The 26,712-nt window shown below is 36.5% G+C and overlaps 1 protein-coding gene across 2 annotated transcripts in view; it reads right to left on the bottom strand.

The window, feature by feature from the left end:
- TEX11 (testis expressed 11) overlaps window positions 1-26,712 on the bottom strand; it is a 231,442-nt gene that overhangs the window by 171,280 nt on the left and 33,450 nt on the right. For both annotated transcript variants that reach the window (XM_015080587.3, XM_027053614.2), the window contains exon 9: window positions 17,983-18,068. In XM_015080587.3, coding sequence (XP_014936073.2) covers window positions 17,983-18,068 — 86 coding nt within the window. The remainder of the gene's footprint in view (window positions 1-17,982; window positions 18,069-26,712) is intronic.

Here is a 26,712-nt window from a genome sequence, read left to right on the forward strand (position 1 = left end):
AGAAATGACTGTAAATGACATGAAGAATGTCTTTGATGGGCTTTTTAATAAACTGGACATGGCTGAGGAAACAATCTATGAGTATCCTTGAAAACAAAAAAGCAAAGGGAAGAAAGACTGAAAAAAAAACCAGAACAGAATATCCAAAAACTATGGCACACCTACAAAAGTTACAACGTAAGTATAATGGGAATACAAAAAGGAGTTAAAAGAGAAAAAGAAACAGGAGAAATATTTTGAAACAATAATGAATGAGAATTTCCCTAAATTAATGTCTGATATCAAACCACAGATCCAGGAATCTCAGAGAACACTAAGCAGTATAAACACCAAAAAAAAAAAAAATTACACCTAGGGATATCATTTTCAAATTACAGAAAATCAAAAACAAAGAAAAAATCCTTAAACAAGCTAGAAGAAAAAATACCTTATCTATAAAAGTACAAAAATAATAATTACACCCAACTTCTCAGAAACCATGCAAGCAAGAAGAGAATGCAGTGAAATATTTAAAGTGTTGAGAGAAATATACCACCAACCTAGAATTCTGAACCCTAAGAAAATATCATTCAAAAGTAAATGAAAAATAAAGACTTTCTCAGATAAACAAAAACTGCGAGAATTTGTTGTCGGTAGACTAGCCTTATAAAGAATGTTAACAGAAGTTCTTTAGAAAGAAGGGAAATAATACAGGTCAGAAACTCGTATCTGTATAAAATAAGGAAGAGCATCAAAGAAGGAAGAAATTAAGGTAAAATAAAAACTTTTATTTTTCTTAATTTTTCTAACAGAAAACAATTTGAAATAATAGCAACAATATATTCAATTATGTATGCTTATTTATAGGCTATATATATGTATATGTGTGTGTATATATATATATATATATATGCTTAGAATAAAGTAAAATAAATGACAGCAATGATACAAATGGATGGGAAGGGGGAATTCTGAAGAATTCTTACAAAGTACTGACACTACTCATGAAGTGGTATAGTGTTATCTGAAAGTGGACTTGGATTAATTGTAAATGTATATTGCAAACTCTGGGGAAGCCACTAAAAAAGTTAAAATAAAAAAGAAGTGGGGCGCCTGACTGGCTCAGTTGGTGGAGCATGCTTCTCTTGATCTCGAGATTGTGAGTTTGAGCCCATGCTGGGTATAGAGATTACTTAAAACTAAAATCTTTTAAAAAAGTAGTATAACCTATATGCTAATGAGAGAAAGATGGAATCATAGAAAATACTCAACTAAAACCACAAATGACAGTAGGAAAAAAGCACAAAGGCAAGAAATAGACAACAGTAATGAATATTGTAGATATTAATCCAACAATATCATCATCACTTTGAATTTCAATGGTCTAAATATACCAATTAAAAGACAGACTGTCAAAGTGGATCAAAAAATATACCCTAACTCTGTGTTGTCTATAAGAAAACCACTTTAAATATAAAGACACATAGAGATTAAAAGTAAACAGATAAAGAAAATATATACCATGCTAAAATTATCCAAAGAAAGCAGGAGTAGGTATATTAATTTCAGCGAGCAGAGTTCTAAGTAAGGGAGGGGCGCCCGGGTGGCTCAGTTGGTTGAGCATCAGACTTCGGCTTGGGCCATGATCTCACTGTCCGCGAGTTCGAGTCCTGCATCAGGCTCTGTGCCAACAGCTTGGAGCCTGAAGCCTGCTTTGGATTCTGTGTCTCCCTCTCTCTCTCTCCACTTCCCCCCGCTCGTGCTCTGTCTCTCTCTCTCAAAAATAAAATAAAAACATAAAAAATTAAAAACAAAACAAAATAAGGGAAAGTATTAGGGATAAGGAAGGGCATAATATAATGATAAAAGGGTCAAAACTCCAGGAAGACATACAATTCTTAATGTGTATGAGCCTAACAGAGCATCAAACTGTGTGAGGCAAAAACTGATAGAACAGCAAAGAAAAATAGATGAATTTACTATCATTGTTGAATATTTCAACACCACTCTCTCAGAAATAGAGCAGGCAAAAAAAAAAAAAAACAGTAAGAACATAGTTGAACTCAACAACACCATCAATCAATTGGATATAACTGACATCTATAGACTACTACATCCAACAAAATACACATTCTTACCAAACTCATATGGAACATTTACCAAGATAAACCACATTGTGGGCTATGAAACAGACTTTAACAAATTTATAAGTATAGAAATCATATAATGTCTGCTCTCAGGCCACAATGGAATTAAACTAGAAGTAAATAATGGAAAGATAACTGAAAAATCCCAAAATATGTGGAGATTAAACAATACCCCTCTAAATAACACATGGGTCAAAGGAGAAATTTCAAAATAAGTTTAAAAATATTTTGTACTAAATGAAAATGAATACACTACTTATCAAAATGTGTGAGATGCAGCAAAAGCAGTGCTTAAAGAAAAAGTTAAATCACTGAAAGTATAGATTAGAAAAGAAGATCTAAAATCAATAATCTAAGTTTCCACCTTAAGTAACTACAAAAAGACAAGCAAATTAAATCCAAAGAAAGCAGAAGGGAAAAACTGAAAAGAATTAGAGCAGAAATCATAAAACTGAAAACAAGAAATCAACAGAGATCAATAGAGTAAAATCAATGAAACCAAAAGCTGGTATCTGAAATTATCAGTAAAACTGATAAGCCTCTAGCCAGGCTAACTAAGAAAAAAAGAGAGGACACAAACTATTACTGTCATAAATGAGGGGCGCCTGGCTGGCTCAGTTGGTAGAGCTTGTGACTCTTGATCATCAGGTTGTGAGTGGGATGTTGAGTGTGGCGATTACTTTTAAAAAATCGTAAAAAACAAACAACAAAAAAACCCCAAACCAAGAAAAAGGGGACATCACTACAGATACCATGAAAATTTTAAGGGTAATAAAGGAATACTATAAATAACTAAATAACTCTGTGCCCACAAATTTGATAACCTAGATTAAATGGACCAATTACTTGAAAGATATAAGCAGGGGAGTGTGGGTGGCTCAGCCTGTTAAAGGTCCAACTTCGGCTCAGGTCATGATCTTACAGTTCATGGGTTCAAGCCCCACATCGGGCTCTGTGCTGACAGTGCAGAGCCTGCTTCGAATTCTCTCTCTCTCCCTCTCTCTCTGCCCCTCCCCCACTTGTACTTTCTCACTCTCTCAAAATAAACTTTAACAATGTTTGAAAAAAAAGATACAAGCAGCCAAAACTCACACAAAAACAGTCTAAATAGGCTGTTATCTACCAAAGAAATTGAATAAAAACTTAACAATATCCCAAAACAGAAAGCACCAAGCTCAGATGTGCTCACTGGTAAATTCTACTAAACATTTAAGGAAGAAATTATACCAATTGTCTACAATCTCTTTATGACAGAAGCAGATGGAATACGACCTAACTCATTCTATGAAGCCAGCATTACCCCAGTCAGACATTACAGGAAAACTATGACCCAATACATGTCATGAACACAGATGTAAAAATACTCAATAAAATATTGGCAAATCAAATCCAAAAAATAATTTTAAAAAATTATACACAACAACAAAGTGAAATTTATCTCGGGTATGCAAGGCTGGTTCAACATTCTAAGTCTATATGAAGTGGCAAAAGATGAGAATAGACAATACAATATTGCAGGACAGGACTGCAGCTACACAACTTTAAGGTTTATTATAAAGTTACAGCAATCAAGATAGTGCATTATTATGGTAATCAAGGAATTGGCTAAAGAAAATACAAATGGATTAGTAGAACAGAATAGAGAGCCCCCATAAATACCTTAAACTGATCTTTGGCAAAGGAGCAAAGGCAATACAATGGATCAAAGATAAAGATAGTCTCTTCAAACAAATGATGGAACAACTGAACATCAACATGCTCCCCCCACAAAAAAAGAATCCAGACACAGAACTTACATCTTTCACAAAAATTAACTCAAAAAGGATCATAGATCTAAATGAAAAGTGCAAAACTATAAAACTTCTAGAATATAGGATAAAACCTAGATGATGATCTTGAGTATTGTGATACCTTTTTAGATACAATACCAAGGAAACAATCCATGAAATAAATGACTGATAAGCTAGGTTTCATTAAAATTAAAAACTTCCTGGGGTCCCTGACTGGCTCAGTTGGTAGGGCATACAACTCTTTACCTTGGGGTTGTAAGTTCAAGCTCCATGTTGGGTATAGAGATTACTTAAAAATAAAATCTGTAAAAAAGTAAAAAGTAAAAATAAAACTGCTTTGTGAAAGACAGTATCAAGAGAATTGGAAGATAAGCCGCAGATTCAGAGAAAATATTTGCAAAAGACACATATAATAAAGGACTGATATCTAAAATATACCAAAAAAAACCTTTTAAAACTCAACAGTAAAAAAAAATAAACAACTCAATTAAAACATGGTCCAAAGTTCCTAACAAATACCTCACCAAAAAAGATATACAGACAGCAAATAAGACTATTAAAAGATGTTCCACATCATATGTCATGAGGAAAATGTAAATTAAAACAATAATAAAATAAATGCCAGTACACACCTATCAGAATAGCCAAAGTCTAAAACACTGACAAGCACCTAATACTGGTGAGAATGTGGAGTAATAAAGCTCTCATACATTGCTGGTGGGAATACAAAATTATACAGCCACTGTAAGAGAGTTGGGTGGTTCCTTGCAAAACAAAATATATTCTTACCATAACCCAGCAATCACGGTCCTTGGTATTTGCCCAAAAGAACGGAAAACATATGATCATACAAAAGTCTGCACGTGGACGTTTATAGCAGCTTTATTCATAATTGACAAAATTTGGAAGCAACCACAATGTCCTTCAGTAGGGAAATGGACAAATAAACTGTGGAACATGCAGACAATGGAATATTATATAGCACTAAAAATAAATGAGCTATTGAGACAAGAAAACACATGGAGGAAACACAAAACATTATTACAAAGTGAAAACAAAAAGCCAATCTGAAAATGATATACTATATGATTCCAACATTCCAGAAAAGGCAAAATTATCGGGACCAAAAAGATCAGTAGTTGATAGAGTTTAGGGAAAAGGGAGGGATGGACAGGCAGAGCACAGAGGATTTTTAGGGAAGTGAAACTATTCTGTATGATACTAAAATGTTGTAATGGTGGATATATGTCATTATACATTTGTCCAAACCTGTAGAATATACAACAAGAGTGAACCCTGAGGTAAACTATAGAGTTGGGGGATTACAATGTGTCAATGTAGGCTCATTCTTAGTAAAAAATGTACCATTCTGGTGAGTGATGTTGATTAGGGTTAGGCTACGAATGTGCAGGATCAGGGGGCATGTGGAAAATCTCTGTACCTACCTCTCAAATGTGCTGCAAACCTAAAACTTCTCTAAAACACGTCTTTATTCAAAAATCATATTGCACTCATATTTGAGGGTCTGGGAGGTTGTGCACATGCCCAAGACTGCCCTCTCAAGCATGATCAGAAAAATAACCTACTAGCTATTAGCCCCTGGCTGAATGGAGAGCAAAATAATAAACTCACTGAACTATGAAAACAACCTCTAAGTCAAATACACATCCAACAGGAAAGAGTGAATATCTAACTGGCTAAGGGACCTTACATACAACCTTTGACCAACAAGTGGCTTATGTGGCTGCAGAGGTGAAGCCTAGAAAACCACAGAAAGACAAAAACAAAGGGAAAAACTCTGAGCGGGAACATTATAGGTCACACACTGTGAGAAAAATAAACAGAATTAGTCCAGTCAAATGACCAAATGAATAAACGAACAATAAAAAGAACAGTAAGTTCCAGAAAGGGGAGAAATTGGTATGCAGACTTGCTGCCAGATATTATCCAAAATATCTAGTTTTCAACAAAATATTACAATACATGCAATAAAACAGTAAAGTGTGACTTATACAGAGGATAAAGAGAAGGCAACAGAAACTGCCTTTGAGAGGTCCCAGATATTGCACTTCAATACTTCAAAGCCACCATTATAAACATATAGTTCTTTAAAGAACTATAGGAAACCATATTTAAAATATTAAAGGAAGGCATGATAACAATGATGCAAACAGAGAATAAGAGTACAACAATTAAGGGGCGCCTGGGTGGCCCAGTCGGTGAAGCCTCCGACTTTGGCTCAGGTCATAATCTCACGGTTCATGGGTTTGAGCCCCACATTGGGCTCTGTGCTGACAGTTCAGAGCCTGAAGCCTACTTCAGATTCTGTGTCTCCCTCTCTCTCTCTGCCCCTCCCCTACTCAAGTTCTCTCAAAATAAGTAAACATTTAAAAAAATTAAAAATAAGAGTATAACAATTAAATGACAGGAATTATAAAAGAACTGAGTAGAAATTCTGAAGTTGAAAAGTAAAATAACCGAAATGGAAAATGCACTAGAGAGGCTCAAAAATAGATTTGAGCAGGCAAAAAAAAAGAATATATAAACTTGAAGATAGATTGATAGTGATTATACAAATCTGAAGAACAAACAGGGAAAAAGAGTGGAAAAAAAGAATAGAGCTTCAAAGACATGTCAGACATCATTCAGTATAACATATGCATGAGAGTACTAGAAGGAGAAAAGCAAGAGAAAGGAATAGAAAATATATTCAAGGAAATAATGGTTGAAAACTTCCCAAATTTGATGGAAAACAATAATCTACACATCCAAGAAGTTTAATGGACTCCAAGGAGGATCACACATAAACAAATCCATGCCCAGACACATCATGGTCCAGTTACTGAAAGTAAAGATAAAGAGAAAATCTTGAAAGCAGTTAGAGAAAAATGACTCATCATTTAAAAGGAAATAATAAGATTAAAAGCTGGCTCCTTATCACAAATTATCAGTGCCAGAAAGCAGGGATGACGCATTCAAAGTGCTTAAAGAGAAAAAACTGTCAACTAAGAATCCTATATCTAGAGACACTATTTTTCAAAAGAAGACTAAATACATTCCCAGATAAACAAAAACTGAAAGAATTTCTTGCTAGCTGATCTGCCTTACAAGAAATACAAAAGGACATTCTTCAGGCTGAAAGCAAATGACCCCAGAAAATAATGTGAATTCATATGAAGAAAAGTGTTAGCAATTATTTGAATAATTATAAAAGACAATATGACTACATATTTCTTATTTCTTCTCTTATTTAGAAAGCAGCTACATAAATATCTATAAAATTTTATTGTTGGGGCATTACGTATTTAATATATTTTTACTATGACAACACAAAGAAATGAGTGGAAATAAAGATATAAGTAGGGTAAGGAAATAAGACCAAATGTTAACTTAAATCTACAGGAATAAATGAAGAAAACCAAAACTGATGAGAAGGCTAATTATATGAAGCAATAATTATAACCATGTATTGTTGAGTGTTTAAATATATGTAGGCACATGTACAATGAGCATAGCAAAAAAAGAGAAAAGGGAATCAAGTCAATATAGAAGTAAAACTTCTGTAATTTACTGAAAGTTAATATAAATCTGAAGTAGCTTCTAATAAATTAAGATGTATAATTGTAAGCCCAAGAACAACCATAAAGAAAATGAAGAATATATAATTTTAAAAATTATTTAACAATTTATTTTTTTTAACGTTTATTTATTTTTGAGACAGAGAGAGACAGAGCATGAACGGGGGAGGGGCAGAGAGAGGGAGACACAGAACCAGAAGCAGGCTCCAGGCTCTGAGCCATCAGCCCAGAGCCCGACGCGGGGCTCAAACTCATGGAAGGTGAGATCGTGACCTGAGCTGAAGTCGGAGGCTTCACCGACTGAGCCACCCAGGCGCCCCTATTTAACAATTTAAAATGGTATACTCTAAGATATCCATTTACAAGACCCAGCAATTCCACTCCTAGGTATATACACAAAAGAAGTGAAAGCAGGGACTTGAGCAGATACATATATACCAATGTTTACAGTATTATTATTCACAATAACAAAAAAGATGGAAATAACCCAAATTTCCATCACCTGGTGAATGGATAAACAAAACATGGTAAATCCATAAAACTGAATATTATTCACCCATAAAAAGAATGAAATACTGATACATGCTACTACATGGATGAACACTGAAAACATTATGCTACTAAGCCAAACACAAAAGGGCAAATAATGTATGACTGTATTCATGAGGACCCTAGAATATGCCAAGTCATAGAGATAGAAAGTAGAAAACGGGTTATTAGGGGTGAGCGGAAAGGGGAGTTACTGTTTAATGGGTACAGAATTTGTTTAGGATGATGAAAACATTCCAGAAGTAGACAGTGGTAATGGTTACACAACACTGTGAGTGTACTTAATGCCACTGAATTGTACACTTAAAGATGATTAAAACGGCAGTAAACGTTATGTTATGCATATTTTACCACAATAAATTATTGGTAAAAGGGAGGGGGATGAAATTCTCATACATCCCGGATAAATCTTGAAAATATTCTCCTAGGGGGCACCTGGGCGACTCAGTCGGTTAAGCATCTGACTCTTGATTTCCGCGCAGGTCATGATCTCACAGTTTGTGAGTTCAAGCCCCGCATTGGGCTCTCTGCTGTCACCGCAAAGCCTGCTTCAGGTCCTCTCTCCCTTTCTCTCACTGCTCCTCCCCCCTTCAAAAATAAATAAACATTAAAAAAAAAGAAAAATATTCTCCTAAGTGAAATAAGCCAGACACAAAAAGACAAATATGATTCCACTTACATGGAATACCTAAGATAGGCAAATTCACAAAGACATAAAGTAGATTAAAGATTACTAGGGACTGGGGAAGGAGGAAGGTGGAGTTAACGTTAAAAAGTTAGAGTTTCTGGGGGCGCCTGGGTGGCTCAGTCGGTTAAGCGTCGGACTTCGGCTCAGGTCATGATCTCGCGGTCCATGAGTTCGAGCCCCGCGTCGGGCTCTGTGCTGACAGCTCAGAGCCTGGAGCCTGTTTCTGATTCTGTGTCTCCCTCTCTCTCTGGTCCTCCCCCGTTCATGCTCTGTCTCTCTCTGTCTCAAAAATAATTAAAAACGTTAAAAAAATTTTTTTTTAAAAGTTAGAGTTTCTGGAGCGCCTGTGTGCCTCAATCAGTTAAGCGTCTGACTTCAGCTCAAGTCATGATCTCACGGCTTGTGGGTTCGAGCCCTGCATCGGGCTCTGTGCTGACAGCTCAGAGCCTGGAGTCTGCTTCGAATTCTGTGTCTCCCTCTCTCTCTGCCCCTCCCCCACTCACACTCTGTGTCTCTCTCTCAAAAATAAATAAACATTAAAAAAATTTTTTAAAAGTTAGAATTCTGTTTGGGGTGATGAAAAAATTTTTTGAAATAGATTGTAATGATGGCTGTACAACACCATGAATGTAATTAATGCAATTTAAAATAATTAAAATAGCAGATTTTATGTTATATATATTCATTACCACAATAAAAAATAAATTCATTAAGTTTCAAAAGATATTCACTTAGGATAAAAAAAGTAGTAAAGGAGGAAAAGGGTATTTGAAATATGTAGTCATGGGCATGTAGAAAACAAAAAGCAAAATATCAGCTATAAATCCAACAATAATGTCAACATTAGAAAGATGAATGGATTAAACAATAAAATCAAATGGCAGGGATTTCAGACTGAAGTTTTAAAAAATATCCAACTACATACTGTTGACAATAAACACACTTTAGATTCAAGGATACAAAGAGGTTGAAAGAAAAGGATGGAAAAAGATATACCACGTAAACAACCATAAGAGCACTAACTAGAGTGGCTATGCCAATATCAGACAAAATAGACTTTAAGACAAAAAACAAATATTACCAGAGATAGAGGGATATTTTATAATGATAAAAAAGCTAATCTATCAGGATAATAGAACAATTATAAACATATATAAGCTTAACAACACAGTCCCCAAAATACATAAAATGAAAGTTGACAAAACTGAATCAAGAGATACATAATTCAACAATGACAGTTGAGGATTTCAATACCCCACTTTCAATAACAGAAGTAGGCAGAGCATCAAAAAGGATAGAGAAGACCTGAACAACACTATATTACCTACTAACATAACAGACATCTATACCATACTCCACCCAATAGCAACAGATACACCTTCTTCTCAAGTGAACACAGAACATTCTCCAGAATAAAATATATTAAAAAGCCTCAGATTTAACAGAATTGAAGTCATAGGAAGTATGTTCTCCACCTAAGTGAAATTAAATTAGAAATCAAGTAGATATGTGGAAATTAAACAACACACTCCTAAATAATCAATGAGTCACAAGAGAAATTAGAAAATACCTTGAGCTGAGTGAAAAGGAAAACAACATACCAAAACTTATAGGATGGAAAGCAATGGTTAGGGGAAATTTTATACCTATAATAATACTAAAAGAGAAGTAAGATCTCAACTTTCCATATTAGGAGAATGGAAAAGAAAGAGCAAACTAAATCAAGCACAGAGAGGAAAAGCCATAAAGATTACAGGGGAAATTAAGTTAAATAACTGAAATACAATAGGAAAAAAACAATAGAACCAAAAGCTGATGCTTTGAAAAGATCCAACAAATTGACATTTAGCTAGACTGACCAAAAAAAAGGAAAGACTCATATCAGTCAAAATCAGGAATCAAAGATGGAACATCATTACTGACCTTTGGAGAAAAACTATTCCTAAAAGACTGGAGATCTTGGGGCACCTGGGTGGCTCAGTCGGTTAAGTGTCCGACGTTGGCTCAGGTCATGATCCAACGGTCTGTGAGTTCGAGCCCCGTGTCAGACTCTGTGCTGACAGCTCAGAGCCTGAAGCCTGCTTCGGATTCTGTGTCTCCCTCTCTCTCTGACCCTCCCCCATTCATGCTCTGTCTCTCTCTGTCTCAAAAATAAATAAACGTTAAAAAAAAAAAAAGACTGGAGATCTTGTGTCCCAGCTAGATGTCCCTGTATAAATCTCTCTAAATGTACATTTTCATATCTACACAAGATGAAATTGATCAATTCCAGTCATTTTCAAACTGTAAGCAAGCTAATCATTTTTTTCAAACAAAATCTTACAAGGATATACTACTTTAAAAAATGATTAATGTCTAACTTCTCTAAAACAAGATGAGTATCTTAGAGAATTGCAGCTAAGTCTCCTTTTCCTTTTAAAGGAGATTCTGAAGTTGTTCTGGTAGAACCAGAGAGCACCACAGAATATAGTTCCTAAATTACTGAACCAGATGATCTATGAAGATTCTTACAGCTGTTTAGTAAAGATTCTTACAGTGTTTAGTAAATTATCTTGTTAAAATTGCTGTTATACAATTCATTCTATTTCCACAAGATGGTGCTAATACATTCCAGTTACCATTAAAATAGGTCTTATATATGATCAACTTTATAGTTAATAATTTTATGATAGTCTATGATTATATAATACGTTTAACTTTTCAAAGTCCTATTCTGTCACTTATGTCATCTTCATTACAAGCTTGTAACACAGATAATACTGTACCCATTTTTCAGATAAGGACATTGCAAGCACATTGTTAGGTGAATGACACAAAGTCACACAATTGATTAGTAACAGATTTTCTACTGCTAGCTCTGTGATCGTTCTTTAGATCACATTGCCTGACCATAAATAATACTGCTGGGGCACCTGGGCAGCTCAGTTAAGCATCCGACTTCAACTAAGGTCGTGAGTTCAAGCCCCATGTCAGGCTCTGTGCTGACAGCTTGGAGCCTGGAGCCTGCTTCAGATTCTGTGTCCCTTTCTCTGCCCCTCCCCCACTCATGCTTTCTAGCTCTCTCTCTCTCAAGTATAAATAAACAGTAAAAATTTTAAAAAATACTAATAATACTGTCAAATTCTCAAGATTTTGGGCTGAGAGAAAAGGGAAAATAAAGGGATAAACATTAAGGAGCATTAACTGATACATGGCATCTGAGTGGCTCAATCAGTTGGCTGGCTGACTCAGTTTCCACTCAGGTCATGGTCCTGCAATTTATGGGTTCGAGCCCCACATTGGGCTCTGCACTGACAATGTGAAGTCTGCTTGAGATTCTCTCTCTCCCTCTCTCTCTACCCCTCCATACCTCTCTCTCTTTCTCTCTCAAAATAAGTAAATAAACTTTAAAAAAACTGATACAAATTTTCGTTGGGTTCATATACTGAATCATTAATATTTGTGTATAAAATACATTTCTATTTCCTTTGTTCTTTCCTTATTAGAAGACCTCTGGTGGGGTGTGTGGCTGGCTCAGTCAGTAGAGCATGCAATGCATGATCTTGGGGTTGTAGGTTCAAGCCCCACATTGTGTATAAAGATTACTTAAAAATATAAAATCTTTAAAAAAAAACAGAAGACCTCTGGTAATATATATTCCTGTATAACCACAGTAAAGGCTAAGCACTGATAAATAAAAATATCTCATAAATACTTACCTTATTGTAAACATAATAGCTATTTTGAAACCCAACATGGAAATTTCTAACTAATCTAGTTCACTACCTCTAAGCACTATGAATTTAGAAAACAGTAGCATAATTTTTGCTAAATTCTCCTCTTTTGATCCCATGAGAGATGCAAGAAGTTTTACAGAAGCAGGAAAGAGACACATTATCCCATGCAGAGTAAAAACTATTCCTAACTAATAGGAAGCAACTCACATTAGCTACCAATTGAGTCAGGTTTTAGATTAGCTTTAGAGAAATTAAAAGTGGTGTTAGGGGGCACCTGGGTGGCTCAGTCGGTTGGCGTTCGACTTAGGCTCAGGTCATGATCTCACGTATTTTGAGTTCAGGCCCCAGCCTGCTTTGGATTCTGTCTCCCCTCTCTCCGCCCCTCCCTTGCTTATGCTCTCTCTCTCTGTCTCTCAAAAAACAAACAAATGTTTAAAAAAAATTTTTTTTAAGTGGTGTTAGAAGAAGACCTCAAAAATTACTCCTCCTCTAACATACTGTCTACCTAATCCAAAAAGTCTAGCACACTAAGTCTAGGTTGTGGGGTTTTTTAAAAGAAAATATAAACTCTAGGGGCACCTAGGTAGCTCAGTTGATTAAGCATCCGATTCTTGGTTTTGGCTCAGGTCATTATCTCCCAGTTCATGGGTTCAAGTCCCACGTCACGTTCTGCGCTTACAGCTGTGGAGCCTGCTTAGGATATTCTCTCTCTCTCTCTCTCTCTCTCTCTGCCCCTCCCCTGCTCGCTCTCTTTCTCTCTCTCAAAATAAATAAACATTAAAAAAAAGAAAATATAAACTGTAATCACGGTCTCAGAAGAACGCTGAAGAAATCACGCATGCTTTCTTTGGATTCTGAAGGGGAAAGGGCAGCACAGAGCTCTCGCACAAAGGGTTGAGAAATACTCTCAATTTAACCTACAAAGAACTCGTCAGGAATTTATAAGCAATCTCTGACCCATAGGTTAAAGAAATAGGGTCATTTATATTTCATTTATTAAGATCAATTAGATTATTTTTTATAGAACACCTTCAGGGCTTTATCCAATTCTCCATGATTTTGTTCAATTCAAATGTCTTCTGTCATCTTCTCAATCTATCTCACTGTCTCTAACAAGAGATCACCAAATCAGAATTGTCCCATGTATACTCTTTGGCTTGGTTTCATTCCATTAATTTTCCTTATTTACAGTCCATTTTGAAAAAACTCCTCAATTCCTTAAATCCTCCAAATGCATTTCAATGATTGTCATGTCTTCCTTGTCATTTAACATATTAAAAAACCTTTTAAAAACTATTTGTGGCACACCTTGGTGGCTCAGTTGGTTGAGCACTGGACTCTTGATTTCAGCTCAGGTCATGATCTCATGGTTTGTGAGTTCAAGCTCCACATCGGGATCTGTACTCAGCACAGAGCCCGCTTGGGAATTTTTCTCTCTCCCTCCCTCTCTCTCTGCCCTTCTCCCCACTAAAAATAAATTAATAAACATTTTTTAAAACTTTGAAAAATGTTAATACTGAACATTTATGAGTGTGGGATTACAAAGGACTTTTACTTACCATATATTTTTGTAACATTTAAATTTTTATAATTAGCATATATAACTTCTTTAATCAGCAAAGAAATTTTATTTAATCAGCAAAGAAATTGTAAACATTGTTACTATATCCATGGGTATTACCCTTTCATTTTGACAGTTTTCCTCTATATTTAATTTGCCACAATTAGTAAATAGGTCTTCTTACAGCAAAAGGAAAAAAAAGTGAGCCTCCCAAGTGTTTCCCAACCATTGGCTCCAAGTAATATAGTTGAATGATTTAGAAGAAAACTACTAGACATAAAAGAAAAATTATCCATGATTAAGAATATGACTAAGGTAGAGGTTAGAGTGTGAGAGAGCCAAAGCATAAGAGACTCTTAAAAACTGAGAACAAACTGAGGGCTGATGGGGGGTGGGAGGGAGGGGAGGGTGGGTGATGGGCATTGAGGAGGGCACCTTTTGGGATGAGCACTGGGTGTTGTTTGGAAACCAATTTGACAATAAACTTCATATATTGAAAAAAAAAGAATATGACTAAGGTTTGGGATTAAAGTACTTTTCTCCCAGGGAGAAAAAATATCTGTAAAATCTCTGCAGTAAATCAGTGTGACCACGAAGCCTTTTGAGTTAGACTTATTTGTATTTGTTTGGTTTACAGTGTTTCTTTTAGAATACTAATTAGTTACAGTGCAATTTCTGTACACCTTTTATAAAAAGCCAAATTAAACATAATATATGTACAAATTATTAGGACTTTAAAAGATCAACACTAAATTTAAATTCCACCAGGACAACTGAAATCCCCTAGATTGTGGAAGAAAGAAAGTTCTATATCTATTAATAGTCTCTTCCCATCTACTTATGCGTGTCTTCTGCTAGGAGCAGAGAGCGGAGCTCAATAGGCAAGAACTACAAAAGGGGAGGAGTTGGAGGGAGGAAATTTTTTTTTAAAGTTTATTTATTTTTTAATAATCTCTACACCCAACATGGGGACTGAACCCACACTTCAAGATCAAGCGTCATATGCTCTTCCAACTGAGCCAGCCAGGTGGCCCCAAAAAATGCATTTTATTAAACAAAAGAACTCTTAAATATTGTTTCCAAAGCTAGCATTCTGATTTCAAAGACCTCAAATTTTATATTGAACAGAGTCCTAACCAAATTTGTCATTGAATACACTGAGGTGGGTACCTTGATTCCTATAGTAAAGTAACCTAAAGGATTCCCAAATGTCATTCATAATTACAGCAAGATTCCCTTAATCTGTGGACCTCTAATAAGGGGACATGATCAAAAGAATGTGGCAGAAAGCAGGAATAATAGCAGCTGTTCATGAACTTTTCATAGCAAAATAAAAGGCAGGGAGAGACAAAAACTGAGAAGGGTCCTGAATTGAGTGAGATCTGTTAACAAGAATTGAGAGACAGAAAAGAACTTTATAAATAATACTCACCACCACCCTTTATGTTCTAGGCTTCTATTTCAACAAAATTCTAATATGTTATAGCAATTTTTATATCTTATTTGTGTAAAACTGTGGTTTTTCCTTTTAGACTAAATGGGTACTTTCAAATTGTATATAACCTGTACCTTAAGATATTCACTAACTTCAAAAGACTTAAGCCTGTAGAAAGCACACTCACTTTCCATTGCCTCCTTCTGGTATAAAATTTATAGAGAAGGATGCTTAATTAGCAGCTGTTTATTCCGGCTGTATCACCAACTGCTCCCAATAGTCAACACATGGATAATTAAAGCACAAAGAAAAATGGCTCCAAAGATTAGCAGTGTATGATAGAAAATGTAGGTGTTTGTCTTTACGATATACTTACCTGGGAAATCAATAAGTAATCCACATTTGATATGACTGTCATAAATTTCAGAATAAACTAGTGGACTGGCCACATTAGGGTTCATTTGCTGTAAATAGCAAACATATCATCTAGAGATAGCAGCAACAGCTACCATTTACTAAGCAGTTTTCTATTTCCCAAGCAAGTTATTGAATGCTCTACAATACATATATCAACATATTTAAGTTGTGCAATAATCATAAAAAGTAGGTATCACAATATTAACAATTTCACACCAAAATCATAGATGACTCAAATTTTGACTGAGTTGATCTAATACTAGAAAAACTATCCATTGTGCTAAAATTCCTATTGTTAATAAGATTGATATATTTTTTGCCTCTTTTACAACACACTAAAATATAATTTTTCAGGGCATTTGAAAATACTTCACCAAGTTATTTTTATATCCCCAAAAGAGGAGAAAAATACAATCAGGCAGAGATTAAAATCATATATAATAACTAGCAGTAGATAGAACTCAAGCTCTTCCTGTTTTCTCCAATCTCATTCTAATTACAAGAACACAAAAGACCCAAAATGCAGTGGTTCTCTATTAAATTTATCATATAGATTTTGATGAAAATATGACTGTGGTTCAAATTATATTCCTAAAAATATAGCCAATAAATATACAGTAAAAATCTGATAGAGGCGCCTGGGTGGCTCAGTCAGTTAAGCATCAGATTTCACTTCAGGTCATGATCCGTTTGTGGATTCAAGATGTGTCAGGCTCCCCCCTCTGTCCTTCCCCCACTCACCCTCCCTCTCTCTCTCTCTCTGTCTCTGTCTCTCAAAAATAAAAAACATTAAAATAAATTAAACCTGGTATAAAACCCATGCTAAACTAGTCAGCTCCTTTGGTTATAATTGAAATAATTCAATTTATTAAAATGTGATTATATAATTATAAAGTGATTTCCACTTGTGTGAAACATTCTAAATTGAGACAAGTATATCTCTTATAACTGTATAAGCCTGTTCTGCGAGACATGGTTCTTTATAGACTTTGATAACTCTTCACACTTTAAAAAGTCTTTTTACATAAAAAGTTATTTGCATAAATATTTTGTTAGAGATATATACACCTGTGATTGCTATAATCTTAATCCATATATGTATTATTTTGTTAATGGCAAATGTAATTTTCACCATAGTCAAACTAACCCTGAAAATATCTCAAAATAACCAGAACTAACCCTATACTGAGAATGGAGAAACATTCAGTGAATTGATTTGATGTATTTCACTCCATAATCTTTTGATGTCCAAAGCACCTTATGTGACATCTCCAGAAAAATTCATTTTTCACACAAATTCATTTAACTAGCAATTATTAAGTATCTACTATGTGTCAGAACCTGTGCTGTGCCTAGGTATTTGGCCAAAGACAGAGTTCTTATATACAGTTGTTATATTTTTACACTATTCCCTTAATATTTTCAGATTCAACACAACAGTATAAATATTAGTATAATACTGATCATATAGTAAGTGCTAAATATATACTTATTTCAATGATATTAAAATACCAAAATTCACTTAAGACTAACAATTTTAGGGGCGCCTGGGTGGCTCAGTCGGTTAAGCATCCGACTTCGGCTCAGGTCATGATCTCACGGTTCGGGAGTTCGAGCCCCATGTTGGGCTCTGTGCTGACAGCTCCGGCCTGGAGGCTGCTTCAGATTCTGTGTTTCCCTCTCTCTCTGCTCCTCCCTTGCTCACACTCTGTCTCTCTCTCAAAAATAAACAAAGATTAAAATTTTTTTTTTTAATTCATGTCTTTAAAAAAAAAAAAGACTAACAATTTTAGCTGATCCTGATCCTATTCTCACCCATCTACCTTACACTCTGGGGTTGGCAGACAGCAATATGTACCAAAACAAAAATTTTTTTTAATTCCATGTTCTTGATGGTGATACAAAGGAGGTATTAAAGAAGAACATACACTTCTGTTACATCAATAATAGAATACATTTTCCTATCAACTGGCAACATGTAAGAATAAACAACACATGTTAAAGGAATAAATAAATTTAGCATGTTGGCTTTTAACGTCAGAGAATGTTTAAACTGACAAAGTACCATATAGTAAGTATTAACTGAACTGTATGATATCCCTAAATTTTTTATTTATATTACCTAAGCCAGAAAGAACTTTCATCATATTTATTCTGCTTGTAGGCTTCTATTCCAAAGTTGTAACAGAGAATATGAAGATATCCAGTCTGCAATAATAAAAAAAAAAAAAAGTCAGATTCATGATTTCTTTTAAAGTATTCTGTGCATCAAAATAACCCAATCTTCCTTATCAAAACCTCCAAAATTATGTAAAGAGGAGTTACAAAATATTCATGTTGAGGCATTAGTTATATATGGAAAATACAATACATTACTATTAGAACTTGAAAGGTACTTTGTAACAGGAAATGGGAAACCTAATCATTGCCTAGCAAAACAACAACCTCCTCTGCAGGTTGCCAAATCCAGTAAGAGGCATTATTAGGTGAGCAAGTATAGTCAAAAGAAAAAAAAATCACCATGGAAGGGGATTTTTTTTTTAGAGCAAGACAACTTTTAAAAAATTCTAAAGTTTTGGGGTGCCTGGATGGCTCAGTTCATTCAGCACTCACCTCTGGCTCAGGTCACGAATCTCACAGTTTGTGAGTTCCAGCCTGACATGGGGGTCTGTGCTGATAGAGTGGAACCTGCTTTGAATTCTCTCTCTCTCTGCCCTTCCCCTGCCCTCTCTTACTAGCTCTCTCTCAAAAATAAATTTTAAAAAATTCTAAAGTTTTGAAATGCGTCCAACACAAGTCATAGTACTTATTTAATTTACAAATAGCTTAATGAACCTTCTTTAACAAAAAAATATTTTTTTAATGTTTATTTTTGAGAGAGACAAAGAGACAGAGTGAGAGCAGAGGAGGGGCAAAGAGAGAGGGAAACACAGAATCCGAAGCAGGCTCCAGGCTCCAAGCTGTCAGTCAGCCCCGACATGGTGCTCAAACCCACAAATCGTGAGGTCATGACCTGAGCTGAAGTTGGAGGTTTAACCGACTGAGCCACCCAGGCACCCCCACAACAAAAATATTCTTTACATAAATTACCACTAAGATAAAAGTAGAAATGAGTATGTGAATGGTGCCATTGGAAAATACTTTTTATGGATTATCAGCATCTTTGTGCGTGCATCAATGCCATATCGTACATAATTTTCATCTGTCAAAATACTAGGAAATAGAATAAGAGAAAAAAAAATTTATCCAACTATCCCTTCAATATTTATAGACACCATCTATCCAAAATCTGATATACCCATATAATGGAATCCTTTATGAGTTTTACCTGAGACTACAGAAGCAGACCTTCAATTACGAATCCAAGATCTGAGGCAAGTTATTCATAAGTAATGTGTAAAGACCTGTCTTCCTTCAAAAAAGTTTCCTTTTGAATTACAGTACATTCACAAAGAAATTCAATATGCATGCCTGAGCACTTCAGACCTACTGTATATTTGAATCTAAAATAAAGAACAGTCTTGGTAATGTGGGTCTGGCAAGAATCCAGAAGTACTTAAATGCATTCTTGACACTTCAGCAGAAAAAGCTTACCCATTACATGCCCCAGATCCCACAGGTTCACACACCAATTATACAGCTATATTGGTATAATGCAGCTCACATCCACTTACTACAGAGAAGCCTGCAACTAACTTGTACAGGAGAAAATGGAAAATAAAACTTTCTATGAATATCTAATTGTACTGAGTCTTCATTCAGTTTCCTTAGTATTTGTCTCAGCCCTCACAATACCTTCAAGTATACTAACGTTAAATGTTACTTGCTAGGAACAAAAAAAAGAATAGAAAATAATAAAGTTACAACAACAAAGCTACAAAATACTAAAATATCTTTCAAGAGACTCACAGCTTATTTTCAATGTAATGACAAAAAAAATCTTTTTAACTACCAACACTGCTCCATGCACTCATTTATACATTCAATAATAAATATTTACTAAGCATCTCCTATCTATCAGGCACTATTTTAGTCATTACAGATAGATCAGCAAACAAAACAGACAAAATGGGGTATGAAGTAGTAAAATTCATAAAAATAGGTCTTTAACAAATATGTCCCGCTGGCCCCTGGGAAGATGGCGGCATAGGAGGACGCTTGGCTCACCGCGTCCTACTGATCACTCAGATTCCACCTACACCTGCCTAAAGAACCCAGAAAACCGCCAGAAGACTAGCAGAACGGAGTCTCCGGAGCCAAGGGCACATGAGAGGCCCACGGAAGAGGGTAGGAAGGGCGGAGAGGCGGTGCGTGCTACAAGGACTGGCGGGAGGGAGACAGGGGGGAGGGGCAGCCCGCCGGCCAAGCAGAGGCCCTGAGTCTGGCTTGCAAAAGCAGAGGGGCCAGACGGAGTGTGTTCTGAACAGCAAGCGGGACTTAACATCTGGAAGGTTATAAGTCAATATCTCTGCTCGGAGAGCAGGAAGGCTAGAGGACAACAGGAGGGAGAGTTGTTGAGCCCACGACGACAGAGCTCAGCTTGGTGGGGAACAAAGGCGTTTGCCAGAGCCATCTCCCTTGCCCATCCCCCAGCCAAAATCCCAAAGAAAACCAGTTCCTGCCAGGGAACTTCCTTGTACCGGGCAAACACCCAACGCTGTGCTTCTGCGGATCCATCCCTCCAGCGGCGAGTCTGACTCCCTCCCAGTGCCGCAGGGTCCCTCCTGAAGCGGATCTCCAAAGGATAAGCAGATAAGTGAGCTGAGCCTGCCCCTCCAGCCGCTGTGCACCTTGCAGATCCACCCCGGCTAACACTCCAGATCCCCAACACCACAAGCCTGGCAGTGTGCAAGTAGCCCAGAGGGGCCACACCACCCCACAGTGAATCCCGCCCCTAGGAGAGGGGAAGAGAAGGTACCCACCAGTCTGACTGTGGCCCCAGCGGTGGGCTGGGGGCAGACATCAGGTCTGACTGCGGCCCCGCCCACCAACCAAGACAGAACAGGGGAAGTGCCCTGCAGTTCCGCACCACTCCAGGGACTATCCAAAATGACCAAACGGAAGAATTCCCCTCAAAAGAATCTCCAGGAAATAACAACAGCTAATGAACTGATCAAAAAGGATTTAAACAGTATAACAGAAAGTGAATTTATAATAATAGCCATAAAATTAATCGCTGGGCTTGAAAACAGTATAGAGGACAGAAGAGAATCTATTGCTACAGAGATCAAGGAACTAAGGAACACTCAGGAGGGGAAAAAATGCTATAAATGAACTGCAAAATAAATTGGAGACAACCACGGCTCGGATTGAAGAGGCAGAGGAGACAATAGGTGAACAAGAAGATAAAATTATGGAAAAAGAGGAAGCTGAGAAAAAGAGAGATAAAAAAAAATCCAGGAGTATGAGGGGAAAATTAGAGAACTAAGTGATGCAGTAAAGAGAAATAATCTACACATAATTGGTATTCCAGAGGAGGAAGAGAGAGAGAAAGGTGCTGAAGGTGTACTTGAAGAAATCATAGCTGAGAACTTCCCTGATCTGGGGAAGGAAAAAGGCACTGAAATCCAAGAGGCACAGAGAACTCCCTTCAGACAGAACTTGAATCGATCTTCTGCACGACATAGCATAGTGAAACTGGCAAAATACAAGGATAAAGAGAAAATTCTGAAAGCAGCTAGAGATAAACGTGCTGTAACATATAAAGGGAGACCGATAAGACTCCTGACGGATCTCTCTACTGAAACTTGGCAGGCCAGAAAGGAATGGCAGGAGATCTTCAATGTGATGAACAGAAAAAATATGCAGCCGAGAATCCTTTATCCAGCAAGTCTGTCATTTAGAATAGAAGGAGAGATAAAGGTCTTCCCAAACAAACAAAAACTGAAGGAATTCATCACCACTAAACCAGCCCTACAAGAGATCCTAAGGGGGATCCTGTGAGACAAAGTACCAGAGACATCACTACAACCATGAAACCTACAGACATCACAATGACTCTAAACCCATATCTTTCTATAATAACACTGAATGCAAATGGACTAAATGCTCCAGCCAAAGACATAGGGTTTCAGAATGGATAAAAAAACAAGACCCATCTATTTGCTGTCTACAAGAGACTCATTTTAGACCTGAGGACACCTTCAGACTGAAAGTGAGAGGATGGAGAACTATTTATCATGCTACTGGAAGTCAAAAGAAAGCTGGAGTAGACATACTTATATCAGACAAACTGGACTTTAAATTAAAGGCTGTAACAAGAGATGAAGAAGGGCATTATATAATAATTACACGGTCTATCCATCAGGAAGAGCTAACAATTAATAATGTCTATGCGCCGAATACGGGAGCCCCCAAATATATAAAACAACTACTCACAAACATAAGCAACCTTATTGATAAGAATGTGGTAATTGCAGGGGACTTTAATATTCCACTTAAAACAATGGATAGATCATCTAGACGCAGGATCAATAAAGAAACAAGGGCCCTGAATGATACATTGGATCAGATGGACTTGACAGATAGATATATTTAGAAGTCTGCATCCCAAAGCAACAGAATATACTTTTCTTCTCGAGTGCACATGGAACATTCTCCAAGATAGATCACATACTGGGTCACAAAACAGCCCTTCATAAGTATACAGGAATTGAGATCATACCATGCATACTTTCAGACCTCAATGCTCTGAAGCTTGAAATCAACCCCAGGAAAAAGTCTGGAAAACCTCCAAAAGCATGGAGGTTAAACAACACCCTACTGAAGAATGAATGGGTCAACCAGGCAATTAGAGAAGAAATTAAAAAATATATGGAAAGAAATGAAGATGAAAAGACAACAATCCAAACACTTTGGGATGCAGCGAAGGCAGTCCTGAGAGGAAAATACATTGCAATCCAGGCCTATCTCAAGAAACAAGAAAAATCCCAAATACAAAATCTAATAGCACACCTAAAGGAAATAGAAGCAGAACAGCAAAGACAGCCCAATCCCAGCAGAAGAAGAGAAATAATAAAGACCAGAGCAGAAATAAACAATATAGAATTTAAAAATACTGTAGAGCAGATGAATGAAACCAAGAGTTGGTTTTTTGAAAATATAAACAAAATTGATAAACCTCTTCTCTTTTTGAGAACAAAAAGAAAAGGGAGAGGACCCAAATAGATAAAATCATGAATGAAAATGGAATTATTACAACCAATCCTTCAGAGACACAAGCAATTATCAGGGAATACTATGAAAAATTATATGCCAACAAACTGGACAACCTGGAAGAAATGGACAAATTCCTAAACACCCACACACTTCCAAAACTCAATCAGGAGGAAATAGAAAGCTTGAACAGACCCATAACCAGCGAAGAAATTGAATCGGTCATCAAAAATCTCCCAACAAATAAGAGCCCAGGACCAGATGGCTTCCCAGGGGAGTTCTACCAGACATTTAAAGCAGAGATAATACCTATCCTTCTCAAACTATTCCAAAAATTAGAAAGGGAAGGAAAACTTCCAGACTCATTGTATGAAGCCAGCATTAGTTTGATTCCTAAAGCAGACAGAGACCCAGTAAAAAAAGAGAACTACAAGCCAATATCCCTGATGAATATGGAGGCAAAAATTCTCAACAAGATACTAGCAAATCGAATTCAACAGCATATAAAAAGAATGATTCACCAGGATCAAGTGGGATTCATTCCTGGGATGCGGGGCTGGTTCAACATTCACAAATCAATCAATGTGATACATCACATTAATAAAAGAAAAGATAAGAACCATATGATCCTGTCAATCGATGCAGAACAAGCATTTGACAAAATTCAGCATCCTTTCTTAATAAAAACCCTCGAGAAAGTCGGGAAAGAAGGAACATACTTAAACATCATAGAAGCCATTTATGAAAAGCCCACAGCTAATATCATCCTCAATGGGGAAAAACTGAGAGCTTTCTCCCTGAGATCACGAACACGACAGGGATGCCCACTCTCACCGCTGTTGTTTAACATAGTGTTGGAAGTCCTAGCATCAGCAATCAGACAACAAAAGGAAATCAAAGGCATCAAAATTGGCAAAGATGAAGTTAAGCTTTCACTTTTTGCAGATGACATGATATTATACATGGAAAATCAGATAGACTCCACCAAAAGTCTGCTAGAACTGATACATGAATTTAGCAAAGTTGCAGGATACAAAATCAATGTACAGAAATCAGTTGCATTCTTATACACTAATAATGAAGCAACAGAAAGACAAATAAAGAAACTGATCCCATTCACAATTGCACCAAGAAGCATAAAATACCTAGGGATAAATCTAACCAAAGATGGAAAAGATCTGTGTGCTGAAAACTATAGAAAGCTTATGAAGGAAATTGAAGAAGATATAAAGAAGTGGAAAAACATTCCGTGCTCATGGACTAGAAGAATAAATATTGTCAAAATGTCAATACTACCCAAAGCTATCTACACATTCAATGCAATCCCAATCAAAATTGCACCAGCATTCTTCTCGAAGCTAGAACAAGCAATCCTAAAATTCAAATGGAACCACAAAAGGCCCCGAATAGCCAAAGTAATTTTGAAGAAGAAGACCAAAGCACAAGGCGTCACAATCCCAGACTTTAGCCTCTACTACAAAGCTGTCATCATCAAGACAGCATGGTATTGGCACAAGAACAGACACATAGACCAATGGAATAGAATAGAAACCCCACAACTAGACCCACAAACATATGCCCAACTAATCTTTGACAAAGCAGGAAAGGACATCCAATGGAAAAAAGACAGTCTCGTTAACAAATGGTGCTGGCAGAACTGGACAGCAACATGCAGAAGGATGAAACTAGACCACTTTCTCACACCATTCACAAAAATAAACTCAAAATGGATAAAGGACCTGAATGTGACACAGGAAACCATCAAAACCCTAGAGGAGAAAGCAGGAAAAGACCTCTCTGACCTCAGTCGTAGCAATTTCTTACTTGACACATGCCTTCCCAAAGGCAAGGGAATTAAAGCAAAAATGAACTACTGGGACCTCATGAAGATAAAAAGCTTCAGCACAGCAAAGGAAACAACCAACAAAACTAAAAGGCAACAAATGGAATGGGGAAAGATATTTGCAAATGACATATGGGACAAAGGGCTAGTATCCAAAATCTATAAAGAGCTCACCAAACTCCACACCCGAAAAACAAATAATCCAGTGAAGAAATGGGCAGAAAACATGAATAGACACTTCTCTAAAGAAGATATCCGGATGGCCAACAGGCACATGAAAAGATGCTCAACGTCGCTCCTCATCAGCGAAATACAAATCAAAACCACACTCAGATATCACCTCACGCCAGTCAGAGTGGCCAAAATGAACAAATCAGGAGACTATAGATGCTGGAGAGGATGTGGAGAAACGGAAACCCTTTTGCACTGTTGGTGGGAATGCAAACTGGTGCAGCCACTCAGGAAAACAGTGGCTTTATTAAATATTAAATATTAATATTAATTAAATATTAAAAATAGACCTACCCTCTGACCCAGCAGTAGCACTGCTGGGAATTTACTTAAGGGATACAGGAGTGCTGATGCATAGGGGCACTTGTACCCCAATGTTTATAGCAGCACTCTCAACAATAGCCAAATTATGGAAAGGGCCTAAATGTCCATCAACTGATGAATGGATAAAGAAATTGTGGTTTATATACACAATGGAGTACTACATGGCAATGAGAAAGAATGAAATATGGCCCTTTGTAGCATAGGCCATATGCTAGTTTGGATGGAACTGGAGAGTGTGATGCTAAGTGAAATAAGCCATACTGAGAAAGACAGATACCATATGTTTTCACTCTTATGTGGATCCTGAGAAACTTAACAGAAACCCATGGGGAAGGGGAAGGAGAAAAAAAAAAGAGGTTAGAGTGGGAGAGAGCCAAAGCATAAGAGACTGTTAAAAATTGAGAACAAACTGAGGGTTGATGGGGGGGTGGGAGGGAGGGGAGGGTGGGTGATGGGTATTGAGGAGGGCACCTTTTGGGATGAGCACTGGGTGTTGTATGGAAACCAATTTGACAATAAATTTCATATATTGAAAAAAATAAAAATTAAAAAAAATATGTTCCCAGCCTTTTATGGAGTATTAACCTTTCATTTTGCAAGCAATACACATGGCAAAAAAAAAAATACAAAGAAGGTAGAGATCTGTAAGTCTGTTGTATATTGGTCATACAGAAAGGGACTTATGCAAGATTCAGGACCCATGGGATCTCTAGAACCTCCAGCCACTGTTATATCTACCAGCCCAGAAATGATAGCTCCAACTGAATATCTACTTTACAATGCCAACATGAGATTATATGGATGCTTTTTAAAACTCTATTAGATACTGCTGCTACAAATGAATTTGATCACTAACTTTTCAGTTCAATCAGAGGTTTTGTATTTTTAATTAACCAGATAAGTTAATCTTCTACATATTACTTTATATATTAGGATTTGAACTCAGAAAAGAACAAACCTATTATTTTTCCAGTCCCAAGTTCCAAGCTATTTTCTTTGTGATTCTGTTATGTTTTATACATTTATAGATCATGTATTTTTTAATTTTGTTCAATTATAACGGTGTAGCAATAATTGAATGATAATTGCCTGGCTTTCTTCCTTATAATGGCTTTAAGACATTTACCTTCCAATCCCTCCCTGACTTAGCTTTCTTTAATCCTCAGATAGCTCAATAATAACCAACAATAGGTCATTAGTTACTTCTCTTGTACCCTAAGACACAATTTTCCAAACACTTAATTTCTCTGCTGAACCAATACAGAATCACCTTCTGCCTTCATGTTAACACTTTACAGT

The sequence above is a fragment of the Acinonyx jubatus genome, chromosome X (genome assembly GCF_027475565.1).
Source record: "Acinonyx jubatus isolate Ajub_Pintada_27869175 chromosome X, VMU_Ajub_asm_v1.0, whole genome shotgun sequence".
NCBI classification, from domain to species: domain Eukaryota; kingdom Metazoa; phylum Chordata; class Mammalia; order Carnivora; family Felidae; genus Acinonyx; species Acinonyx jubatus.